At 41.9% G+C, this 13,457-nt stretch overlaps 1 protein-coding gene across 2 annotated transcripts in view; it reads right to left on the bottom strand.

Annotated features, from left to right (window-relative positions):
• The window catches only part of LOC126106754 (ESF1 homolog), an 87,380-nt gene that overhangs the window by 52,071 nt on the left and 21,852 nt on the right, over positions 1 to 13,457 (bottom strand). For both annotated transcript variants that reach the window (XM_049913126.1, XM_049913127.1), the window contains exons 4-5: positions 9,711 to 9,842; positions 286 to 486 (exon numbers count right to left, since the gene is read on the bottom strand). In XM_049913126.1, the coding sequence (XP_049769083.1) occupies positions 286 to 486; positions 9,711 to 9,842 (333 nt within the window). The remainder of the gene's footprint in view (positions 1 to 285; positions 487 to 9,710; positions 9,843 to 13,457) is intronic.

The raw sequence follows: 13,457 nt of genomic DNA, 5'->3' as shown, positions 1-13,457 counted from the left end.
CAGTAAATGGATCAAAGAAGTACAACAACTTTAAAGACTTCCATGGTAAGCTGAAACAGAACGGTGGCTAAACAGAGGAGAGAAAGTATGTGGCTGGCGAGAGAATGAAATGCTTTTGAGCTGCAATAAGTCTTTCAAAAATAGCTTATAATTATTTGATGTGGTCTCTAATATTTGTACATATGAATGAGTGAGTGAGAGAGTGAGAGAGAGAGAGAGAGAGAGAGAAAGAGAGATGTCCTAAAAGTAGAGACTATTACAAATGGTATAAGAGAACACAGATACCTGGTCAAATGACATGTCATCAGGTACAAACCGGAGATCGAGTTTAGTGGCAGAGCTCTCGTATTCCAGGCCATCACACTCATTGTAAACGTGTTCAGCAGTAGCTACGCTGTCGCACTCGGCAATGGCGTAGAAGTACTTCAGCCTGTTCAACTGATAACGCCGTAGCTTCTCCATGTGGTAACGTCTGCCCTCCTCTGTCTGTAACAATAGGAATGAGCAATATAAATAATTTACTTCTTCAAAAATATTACATCCACCATGTATAGTGTGCAAATGTTAAAAGCTAAGAGGGAAAAAATATCCTTTTTTTGCCACTCATTTCATTAATCATATATTTTAATGATCTATGTTTTGGGTTATTAGCCCACTGCCTAGAACTGCTGACAAAGATTGTAACACTAAAATTGATATCACCTATACGTATCTCAATAACTTTTTTGTCTGCTTTTACTTAATGAGATATCTGTATAACCAAGTTCTTTGATCTAACATCTATGTAAATGTTTTGCGAATAATTTAAGTCAATAGAATTACTATATGTATGTCACTTTAAAAGCAACGTTCTGCAAAAGCACTGAAACATTAAAGTTATAGACGTACCACCTGTTCGTGCATATGGTAACTAGGATTATAATCGTACAAAACATGGAGGGAAGTCCCTCCACTACAAAACTCACATGGTGGGAATAAAAAAAGGTGGATTTGGCAGTTGAACTGCAAAGCTCCTTTGTGGCAAGAGATAGTTGGTCGCTAGCATGCAAAGTTTTCACAACATCTTGTATGCCGAGTGAAGCAAAATTATTTAATATAGCCTCCAACGTGGAAGAATTTGGGCTCGTTATTCATGTAAGACATTGGTACAAAGCTATGTACTACAAAAATTAGCTGGCTTTTTCAGCTGCCTCAGCCACTACCTATGTCTCAAATAATCAGCTGCATAGTCATACTGTATAATTACATGGGCCAGTTATATGGTTTCTTATTCAATAATAAGTTTGTGTTCTTTAAACTTTGTGTTGAGCACCCATATTTTATCCTAAGTCATTTATGAAGGCAGGATCCTTTTCCAAGTGCTACAATATTTGCAAGTATCCTAATTTATAGAAGTAAAAAAATTGCTTTCTTTAACTACATTAAAAACTTTGTGCAATAAATTTTATATTTTTTCAGTTAGCCTTGTTTCGCAAGTACTCTACATGTTATTTATAAAAAGGATTAGTTAAAGTTATGCCAAAGTACAATTGAAAATTAACTTTTCTGACTTAATATACAGGTAGTAAGTTATACGAAACCCCAGTTGTTGCCAAAATGTTTTTATATTCCTTCTGTGTCATTCATGCCATACCAGTGGAGCAATGCTTGCTAAAGTGTGCTACTGTTTTGTACCATATTTGCAAAACAGAATTTCAGTATCATGTAAAAGTCATTTCCAACACTTACGCATCTTTATGAACAGTGCTGTCTTAAAGAGTCTATCACTTCAGTTCCTTCACTTCCTCTGTGGCACTCTACCATGGATTAAACAAACCTGTGACCATTCGTGCTGCCCTTCTCTGTTTATGTTCAATATCCCTTGTTAGTCCTCTCTGGCACAGGTCCGACACACTTGAGCCATATTCTAGAACCACTCGCACAAGTGATTTGTAAGTAATCTCTACTGTAGACTGATTGCAGTTCCCCAGTATTCTAACAATAAACTGAAGTCTACCACCTGCTTTACTCATGACTGAACTCCATGATGCTTTCAAACTCTCCTCATTTACAATACTTACAGCGGGTCAGTAGTGCATTTATCAGCACAGCGGTCTAAATTAAGGCTTCCTATAAACCACATACCATAGTGACTCATCAATATTCTTTCTGATTATTGCATCAAGGAAAGGGAGGCAGTCACCCTTATTTGCCTCTGTCACAAAGTGAATATTTGGGTGGATGGAGCACAGGAGTTTGAGAATGACATGCTAATTTCCACTGCAGTTAGACCACATAAAGCTACAATATTTTAAACTGTGTACTCAATAGCTTGTTGCTCAAACTCCTCCATCAGGTTGGCGACTTTCTCTCTTCAAGTGATTTCCCTCAGATTTCCAGGTTCAAATTCCCAATTTTTCTGAATGTTTTTTGTTGTGTGTTGGAGCAAGATTTACTTCCCTAGTTTTCAAGGCTGCATGTGAAGTTTTTTCAGTTGCACTGTCATTTATTAGTAATTATTCCACTTTCAACTAGGACTGAAAATAAAATATATAGGAAGCTGATGATTTTTGTTGTTAGTCGAATATATTGTGAGGTTTAATTGCAATAATTTCTAATACACAAATTTAATATATTTTACTCTAAAAACTTCATTTACTCTGAAAAAACTCATACAGCCTAAAGTCAAAAATAGAAAGTAGGCATGTCACAGCATCCAACACTGTGAGAAAGTCAGCAAAAATACTGGTTTCCACTAAAATTTATAAAACAGAACCAAAGTACAAATACTCAATATTAACTTACCAAAGCATGTGTCTTCAAATAAGGATCCCTATTTACATATTTTTAATTAAAACATGCTTCTGTGAGAAAGATGAACTCACTGGTCTCACACACACATCACTGTCGCTCTCACAATCATGCACTGGGAAACTGACCTTGAGTCAAAAATCCACTGACAATAATGAAGATTCCTGGGATCAATGAACATGCTATTGTAAACATAGTCAAGCAAAAAACATTACAAGAATTCAGTGCACTTTGTAACAGGTGTAGGACAGTACAGAATAAATGCCCTCCTCTATATGAATTTGAGGTATACAAGGTTCTGTGTACATGTGGTAATGTCTATAATGAAACTAAAAGTGTGATACTAGTCTGAAGGAACACAAAAATCTTTCCTGGTTAGGAAAAGCTGACAAATCGGCTGAAGCAGAGCATGCTCCTCAGTCATGAAACCATGAAGTGAATTTCACCAAAAATAAATATTTGATCTACAGTGAAAAACTACTATCCACAGCTATATAGAAAAGCCACCGAAATATATAAACATGGGGACAATTTTAACAGAAAAGAAGAAGCCATGACAGTTGGTGATACAGAGACAGAGTCTCTATAGAATCAACAGATAATTTTTACCTTTGACACCAATTATCTCTGCAGATCATGTATAAATTACCAAGCCCCCTTTCCAGAGTAATCACCTCTCTCTTCAGAGGTGGTCCTGGGACCACTGACTCTGCCAACTGATGTCCAATGCAGCTCTGGTTTAGGAACAACGAAGTTTCATGGACCATGACCATACAATACAGAAATGTCACCAGCAATTAAGGCAACTGGTCATGAAAGCCTTCATTGTAATTTAATGCACTTCTTCTTCTTACATTACTCAAGTCCACAACTGATCATTTGTGAAGCACAATCTTGAATGTATTTGTAACAAAAAGACAAAGTAAATTTTTAAACAATGGAAAGTCCAGGTTGGAATATTAACAACCATGGAAAGGATAGATTGTTATTCACTGTAAAGATAACACACTGAGTTGCAGACAGGCACAACAAAAAGACTGTTACACACTAACATTTTGACCAAAGCCTTCTTCACAAAAAAAGGTAAACAAACACACACATTCACACACTGGCCGATCTGGCCAGACTGCAATTCTTGCACTGAATGAAAGCAGAAATCCGGAGTGGGGCAGAAAAAAAGAGAGGAATAGCAGGGCGTAGGTGGGTGGGTGGGTGGGTGGGTGGGTGGGTTGGTTGGTTGGTTGGTTGGTTGGAGAGTAAATAGACCAGACTACTGCCACCTGTTGAGCGCTAGTGGTTTCAGTGTCCACTGGTTTGGAGGCTCTATGGAGATCTAGGTCCTTGTGGGACACTTGGATCTCCACTTCATCCTCAGAATTGGATCCTGCCAGAAGCAGCAACGTGTGGGCCATCAGGATCTCTCTCTTCTTGATAGGTTTCTTCTTTCAGTCCTCTCGCTTTTCTTATGGTTTCATGGGCTGGGAGGGCGTCTCTGAGTTTGTCTCAGGAACTGATGATGATCAGGAAGCCCAATGAAGGGGACAGACGTAGTCTGGTGGCCCTGAAGGCCCACAGCAGGAGACAGAACTGATGGGGATGCTGTTTTGATAAAGGGTGATGTTGTCATAACTGCAACACAGGATGACGTCATGTCTACAGTATTAAAATTGATGTTTTTTTTTCCGCTTCTGTATACGTCAGCCTATCCAGTGTCTTATATTCCATTATCTTACTCTCTTTCCGATAAATGGTGCAGCCTGGTGAAGAGAGGGAATGATGCTCTCCACAGTTGACACAAATGGGAGGAGGGGGCACAAGGGACATTTGTATGTGATGGACGTCCACACTTCCTACATTTGGTGTTTGTGTTACACAGAGAGGACATGTGCCCAAATTCCAAAATTTGAAGCACCACATTGGGGGAGGAAAATAGGGTTTAATGTCACTCTGGTAGACCATCAACTTGACCTTTTCAGGCGACATATCACCCTTGAAGGCCAAGATAGAGGCACCGGTAGCAAACCTGTTGTCCTCAGGTCCCGTATACACATGCCTGATGAAGTGGACACCTCGTTGCTGTACGTTAGCGTACAACTCGTCATTGGACTGCAAGAAGGGATCTCCATGGAATATAATCCCCTGGATTATATTTAAGCTCTTATGGGGGGGTGATGGAGACCGAAACACCACCCAGCTTGTCACAGCAATGCATGCAACTGGACAGGGGATTCTGTTTGTACCAATACGGCCCATTTCTCATTTTCGATATTCCCGCCACTTCTCTGAACTTTTCCCATAAGTTCTTGACAAAAAACAGAGGCTTTGTTAGTAGAAAAGATTCCCGATCAGGCCTGTCGCAACCTAAATATTTGGGAGAATACATCTCACCTTGATCCTTACCCCTGTGTTCCCCCCATGGGGTAGCGAGGGAGGGAATGATTTGGGGTTATATCTGTCAGCATTAAATTGGCCTTTTCCACACTTAAGGGACTGCTGGGACCAGTCAACCAAGAACATCAGATAACTTCATGCACTTCACTGTGGGTCATCTGCCCTGATGCCACCCACTCAGATCAAGGGTTCTCCCCACAGATGCCACCAGCCACAGCAAAGGCCACCTGGTGCGATGACCGTTGTCGGGAGTCCTGATGCCCCAGGAAGATGGGCACCTGTTCCTTGGTATACGTAGGGAGTTTGCAGTTCAGGCATCAGCAGTGAGATCCCTGTGTTCAGGGGGCTACGACTAAGAGGGTACACGATGACCCCTCCACGACGGACTGGCTACCGAGCTGGATATTGGGTGCAAAGATATCCAATACTGTCATGGGGGCAAAAGAGGACAGCAAGCAACAGAAGTGGATAATGTACCTCATAAGGTGTCCTCACCCAAATAGCTGGATTGCAGGTGGAGTTGTAGAGCCATAACAGTAAGATGTGAAGAAGGTTTAAACACATGATGATATATGATGCACCATGTAGGGCACCATATAGGACACTTCGGAAAAACTTGGAAGGTGTGGAGGTCAAACCCTAGGCAGGAACACCTCGGGCCTATTCTGAATCCCAAACCCGCAGGGGATGGTATGGTTGAAGGGAGAGAAGAGTGCTGTCTGGCGGAGTGTTCAGGGATTAAAAGATGGCACTAAAAGAGTGCCAGGTTTAGCGTAGAGGCAGTGGAGGAGGGGCGTGGGAGGGGAGGGGAGGGAGCAGGAGCAGAAAAAGAGAAAAGGAGAGGGGGAGAAAAAAAGAGGGGGAGAAAAAAAGAGGGGGAGAAAAAAAGAGGGGGAGAAAAAAAGAGGGGGAGAAAAAAGAGGGGGAGAAAAAAAGAGGGGGAAAAAAGAGGGGGAGAAAAAAAGAGGGGGAGAAAAAAAGAGGGGGAGAAAAAAAGAGGGGGAGAAAAAAAGAGGGGGAGAAAAAAAAGAGGGGGAGAAAAAAAAGAGGGGGAGAAAAAAAGAGGGGGAGAAAAAAAGAGGGGGAGAAAAAAAGAGGGGGAGAAAAAAAGAGGGGGAGAAAAAAAGAGGGGGAGAAAAAAGAGGAGGAGAAAAAAGAGGAGGAGAAAAAAAGAGGAGGAGAAAAAAAGAGGAGGAGAAAAAAAAGAGGAGGAGAAAAAAAAGAGGAGCAGAAAAAAAAGAGGAGCAGAAAAAAAAGAGGAGCAGAAAAAAAAGAGGAGCAGAAAAAAAAGAGGAGCAGAAAAAAAAGAGGAGCAGAAAAAAAAGAGGAGCAGAAAAAAAAGAGGAGCAGAAAAAAAAGAGGAGCAGAAAAAAAAGAGGAGCAGAAAAAAAAGAGGAGCAGAAAAAAAAGAGGAGCAGAAAAAAAAGAGGAGCAGAAAAAAAAGAGGAGCAGAAAAAAAGAGGAGCAGAAAAAAAGAGGAGCAGAAAAAAAGAGGAGCAGAAAAAAAGAGGAGCAGAAAAAAAGAGGAGCAGAAAAAAAGAGGAGCAGAAAAAAAGAGGAGCAGAAAAAAAGAGGAGCAGAGAGCGGGACAGACTGGGCAATGCACTGGCAAAGAGTGGCGCACAGTGAGGATGAGGGGGTGTGATCAGGGAGTTGGTGATAGGAGAGGGGGTGCAAACTGTTGGGTGGAGTGTAGGAACATTAGGTTATCGTAGGTTGCGGTTGGGATAATTTCAGGAGTGGAGAATGTGTTGGGAGGTGGGAGGATTGGGGATGTGGGAGCATATGGCACAGTAAATCTTTTTGTGGACTAGGTCTGCGAAACAGTAGTTGTCTGTGGAGGCCTCGGTGAGCCTTTAAGCATACTAGGCAAGGGAGTTCTTGTCATTGCAGATACACCATGCTGGGTGACCAGGTTGTCCAGAAGGGTTTTTTTTTTTGTGTGTGGAAGGAATGGGAGCTGCCAAAATGCAGATACTGTTGGTGATTGGTGGGTTTAATGTGTATAACAGTGTTGATGGAGCCACGGGGAGGAGGAGGAGGCGAACAACCAGGAAGTTGCATGCTCGGTGAAGGAGGACCAGGTGAAGCGGATGGGAGAGGTGTTGAGGTTGTGAAGAGATGAGGATAGGGTGTCTTCGCCCCGAGTCCAGATCACAAAGATATCAGTAATGACCATGAACCAGACCAGGGGCTTGGGGCTTTGTATACAAACAATTCCATGGCACAGCCATGGGCATTGACATGGCACCCTCCTATGCCAACCTGTTTACGGGCCACCTAGAGGAAATGTTCCTAGTCTCTCAAAATCCTAAACCTGGCCTGGTTCATGTTCTATGATGATATCTCCATGATCTGTACTCCTCATTCCTTCACAACCTGAACACCTTCTCTCTCATTCACTTCAGCTCATCCTCCTCAATGAAGTATGCCACCTACCTGGATGTTGACCTCCTCTCTCTGTCAGCTCTATCCACACCACTGTCCACATTAAAACCACCAATCACAAACAATACTGCATTTTGACAGCTCCCACCCCTTCCACATCAAAAAGTCCCTCCCATACAAGCTGGCTATGTGGGAATGGTTCATCTACAGTGACAAGAACTCTCTTGCCCAATATGTTGAATGTCTCATCAACGCCTTAACAGACAGCCTTCAATCATCTGCAAATAGATTTCCTATGTCATAACTCCACACACCCTCAAATCCTCCCACTACCACCACTACCACCACCACCAAGAAGCAGCTACACAGCAGCACTCCTCCATCATCCAGTACCATCCTGGACTGGAACAACTGAACCACACCTTCGTCAGGGCTACCATCATGTGCTGAAATGGGGAACATCTTTCCCACAATCCTTCCCAACCCTCCTAAAGTGGAGAATGTGTTGTAACGTGTTCTAGTCCACTCCTATGCCACTTCCAACCCCTTGTCAAAAGGATCATATCCCTGTGAAAGATCCAGGTGGACAATCTGCCAAATCCACCCACCCAGTACTTTCTATTCCTGTCTTGTCATAGGTTTATCCTACCCATCAGAGGCCAGGCCACCTATGGAAGCAGTCATGTCATATATGAGCTCTGCTGCAACCATTGCACAGTTCTTTATTATTTGTATGACTGTCAATCATCTTTCTAAAAGGATGAATGACCACCACCAAACTGTGACCAAGAGTAAACTGAACCACCCTATGACACAACATGCAGCTGAATGTAGCATGCTCGATTTAATAGCTGCTTCACAACCTGAGCCATCTGGATCCTCCCTTCCACAACCTACTTTCCTGAATTATGCATATGGGAGTTATCCTTATAACATGTGCTTCTCTCCTGAAATTATGCATCTCAACATACAATAACCTAATGTCCTCATACAAGAGTTTCTGCCACCTCTGCCCTATAATCGCATCCCAACTCACATTCCCTCGCTCTCATTATGTACTGCTCTTTGCCAACACACTCACCAGTCTTTTCTCCTCTCCTTTTTCCACCCTCCCACACTCCACTCCCCCCTCCTCCACAGCCGTCCAATGTGATGTTTGGCAGCCTTGTCCTTACACCTTCCAGACACTGCTCACTTCGCTTTATAGCACTCTTCCACACAACCCTCCCTCGAACTCTGCTATCCCTTCCTCTTCCCTGCCTCACTCCAGAATGTTGCTTTCGTTCAGCACGACAGTTGCAGTCTGGCCAGAGTGGACGGAGATAGCAGTCGCGCGCGCGCGCGCGCGCGCGCGCGCGCGCGCGCGCGCGCGCGCGCGCGCGTGTGTGTGTGTGTGTGTGTGTGTGTGTGTGTGTGTGTGTGTGAGGGAGGGAGGGATGGAGGGGAGGCAGGAGGGGGAGGGGGAGGGGAACGGGGAGGGGGAGGTGGAGGTGGAGGGGGAGGGGGAGTGGGAGAGGGAGAGGGTCGGGGGATCTGCTTTTTTGTGTGTGTGTGTGTGTGTGTGTGTGTGTGTGTGTTTTCTTCTTTCTTCTTTGAAGAAGGCTTTTGCCAAAAGCTTAGTATGCAACAATATTTTCATTGTGCCTGTCTGCAACCCAACATATTGTCTTTACAGTGAGTAGCTATCTAGCTTTCTCATAATTGTTGTTAAGTAAATTTTTTTCGTGAACAAACAGTCCAACTTTCACCAAAGCCTCCCACAACTCCCTGAAGTGTCCCTTACTTTCCCAGTAAATTTCATTCCCTGAAGATTCCCAATTTTCCAAACATGTCCCCACCCTGTCCATATAAAGATTAGCAACAATGAGGGACAATTGACTTCCTGTGAACACACTATCAGTCTCTTCATAAAACTGGATATTAAATAAAAAGTATGTGGTAGTTCAACATGCAGGAACAAGTTTAGTTCAGTTACTGAACTTAGCTTCAATTAGTGTAATAACATTATCAGTGGGACACACCAGCTAATAGCTACCACATCGAAGTTCACTAAAAATTTTTCCTCACATGGTTAAGTGTTTCAACCAACATGAGAAAATCTGGCATGAACTAATGTGCATCAGCTTATAAGTCTTACTTACTTCATCCTCATCCTTATCTTCAACGGTGCTTTCTTCTTCATCACTATTTGCTTTCTTGTTTTCACAGAGTTCTAAAGGTCCTTTCACTTCTTCTTCCTTCATACGCTGTAGGCCAAATTCTGAAGGGTAAATCTGCAATTTAACAGAAAAATATATTAAAATTTTTTTTGTTAATAATTTTCATGCAGACGCAATGCAAATGTTCTGTAACTGATGGGAGTACAACAAAAGACAACTGTGCTTATATGCACACCTCTGTAACGTAAGGTCAATGCAGACAGAAACCGGTTTATATTAGGAATTACACAATTTACACAGCTGACTCTGAAAACTGTAACACTGTGAAGTAAGTATAAGTGCTGGGTGCAATCTAGTTGTTTATGTTTTTGTTGTTGTAGTCTTCAGTGCAATGAGTGGTTTGCAGCAGCTCTCCACAATTTCTGTTACCCTCAATTCGATTCAGTACCTCTTTATCAGTTATTTGGACTACCTGTCTGATGTTCAGCATTCTTCTGTAGCATCACATTTCAGAAGCTGCCATTGTCCTCTTTTCCGTACTGTTTATCCTCCAGGTTTCACATCCTTACAGGGCTACACAACAGAAAAGATTTCCTAACATCTAAATTTAGATAAATTTCTCTTTTTCAGAAATGCATTTCTTGCTGCTACCAGTCTGTACTTTATATCCTCTTTACTTCAGCCATCAACAGTTATTTTGCTGTCCAAATAGCAAAATGCATCTGCTATTTCTAATCCATTCCATTCAACTGATCTTCCAATTCCTCTACTGTCTCTGAGAGAATAACAAGGTCACTGGCAACTCATAAAGTTTTTATTTCTTTTCCCTCCCCAAATTTCTCCTGGGTTTCCTTTGTTGCTTGATGAGTGAACACACTGAACAATGTCAGGGATAGCCAACACTCATGTCTCATTCCCTTCTCAGCTACTGCTTCCCATTCATATTCTTCGACTTTTATAACTGCAGTCTGGTTTCTGCACAAGTTGTACACAGTCCTTCACTTTCTGTAGTTTATGCAAGTCACCTTCAGAATTTTAAAGAATGCAATTGAGGTACATACAATGGGTGTCTCAGGAAGGAATGGTCAAAGTTTAGGGATATGACAGGAACGATCATTTGAAGCAAAAAAGTCCAGTAAACATGGGCTTAAAAAGCATACCTAGACAGCTATATCACTTCTTCATCTTTGATAATATGAGACAAATCTCTCCTATTGCAAACTCTTTACTTTCCATATTCTGAAAGGTGGCAGTAAGGACCAAAATAAGAAAAAAAGCCTAGTAAACATGGACTCTAAGGTGTATACCTTAAGAGTAATGAGCACTTATTTGTCTTTGCTACTGTAAAAAACACATCTCTTCTACAGAAGAACTGCTCAAAGCTCTTACAATAACTAGACAATTTGTTCTTGATTGGTCCATACTACCTCCTCCAAGAATAAGGGAAGCAGCAGAAGAGATTTTTTTGTTCACAGAATTGAAGAGAAAGAAGTGCTCATAGTTCTTAACATATGTTGTTTTACAGCCCATGTTCACTACATTTTTCTGACTCGAATGATCGTTCCTGCGATATCTCTGAATACTGACCATTCCTCCTGGGGCATCCTGTAGAAATCATTTCATCAGAAAATTGTTGCACAGTTCAAAACATCTTCAGACCATCAACACTTGGTGTAGACTGGTGGCCAGTCCTTAACACAATGAAATGCAATGTAGGTAAATTAGTGAAATGTGTCAAAATCATTCAATTACACCATCAGTAAGTACCACAGAGTACTGTACCAGATACCAGGGCTGAGAAAATGTGCCGTGTTCTCTCTCTCTCTTTCTCTGTGTGTGTGTGTGAGGGGGGGCGGGTGAGGGGGGGGGGGGGGGGGGGGGACAGAACAGGGGTAGGGTAGCGTAACAGAATATTCCCTGTAACATCGATGTCTTCCCTCCTGAGCAACATCTGGTGAACATTTACAACTTTATTTTAACACATCTTATTAAATGCATATGAATATATGAAACTATTAAAATTCTTTGTGTTGTTTACTGTTAGAGGCTGGGTGTACGAGTATGTGACATTGTATTTCTGTTGATACAGCAGTACAGGTCATTACATCTTTGCCGGCAGCCACAGCCCACGGCAAGATTCTGACTAAATCGTCAAGAAACCTACAAATCCTTTTCTAAAGTGCATCAAGATAAAAGATCAATTATCATTCAATGTTTGAAAAATTATATAATTAAAAAATGCATCAAAATAACTTCCAGAAAATATAAGAAGAATTATATTGTACACAACTGATTCCGAAAAATAAACATTCAGAAGCAATGATCTGCAACACACCACAATAAAAGGACATTAGAAGAGCAGGCCACTAATAAGGGATTTATAGGTGGCATGCAGGTACGCCCGACAGCACCCTCTTCTGTTTGACTGGACAGCAATGCTCAATGCGTGTGGAGCCGACATATGAAGCAGAAATGTGTGAACAAGTACAACTATTCCTCACCAACATCACAGGGTGGAATATAGGCAAGTGAGTGTGTTTGAATGGGGCAGAGTGATTGGTCTTCTAGTGTTCTAATGTTACTTAAAATCCGTCTTGATTGCAAAAAATTTTTTATATTATTCATATGACCGGTTTCGGTTCATTCAGAACCATCTTCAGATCTGATATTTCAGTTACAGGAGTAACCCGTCCAAATCCAGCACCTTTCACATGCTACGTCACATGATGTGACGTAGCATGTGAAAGGTGCTGGATTTGGACGGGTTACTCCTGTAACTGAAATATCAGATCTGAAGATGGTTCTGAATGAACCGAAACCGGTCATATGAATAATATAAAAAATTTTTTGCAATCAAGACGGATTTTAAGTAACATTATAAAATCACTGATTGCTGTTGTCCCATAAGACATTATGTCTGTTTTTGCAAAATTCTAGTGTTCTGTCGTTTCGTGACACTGTGGTTTGTATGGGACACACTGCTTCAAAAGTGAGGTGTATGCAGAACCAATGGAGAGAAGAGGACTGTACACAGTGCCGACTGGGTACTGGACAACACAATGTGACCACAGCACGAGATAACTGCCATTTTGTCCACTTGGGCATAATGGACAGAACACCATCGTCCACAGGGCTGACGCAACACTGGATCACTGCAACAGATGTGGACACATCTGTGTCGATGATTCAACGCCATCCTCTGCAAGCTGGACTGGTAATGTGCCGGCTTTCATTGACCAGAACTCTCTAGCAATGAAGCACGCGATCTCGTCTCCTGCATCTGAACAGCTACTGGCATTTCATGCCACGACATCTAGCAGCTCCGATTGCAGCATGTGGTGGCACTACTCCGTACTGGATTTCCACAGTCACATTGCATGTACCAGTCTGTATGTTAATCATTCGTGTAGTTTCGTGTCCCTAATCTGTGGAATAAATATCACAGTGATAATATATCTCAGTCTTGGTGTTCCACTTTTTCCAAACAGTAGTGTACGAGAACAATGGAAAAGAAAAAAAATGTGTTAGATAATCATCAGTTTGGCTATAGGAAAGGTATAGCCACCAGAGGGGCTGTTCAGACATCGCAGTTGATAACGGAAGCAAGGCTAAAGAAAAATCAAGACACATTCAAATGATTTGTCAACCTGGAAAAGGTGTTTAACAATGTCAAATGGTGCAAGATGTTTGAAAATTGTGAAAGAAATACGGGTAAGTTATAGAGAAAGA

This window comes from Schistocerca cancellata, chromosome 10, assembly GCF_023864275.1.
Source record: "Schistocerca cancellata isolate TAMUIC-IGC-003103 chromosome 10, iqSchCanc2.1, whole genome shotgun sequence".
NCBI classification, from domain to species: domain Eukaryota; kingdom Metazoa; phylum Arthropoda; class Insecta; order Orthoptera; family Acrididae; genus Schistocerca; species Schistocerca cancellata.
Note: the sequence above shows the minus strand (reverse complement) of the source record. Positions and strands in the feature narration are given on the sequence as shown.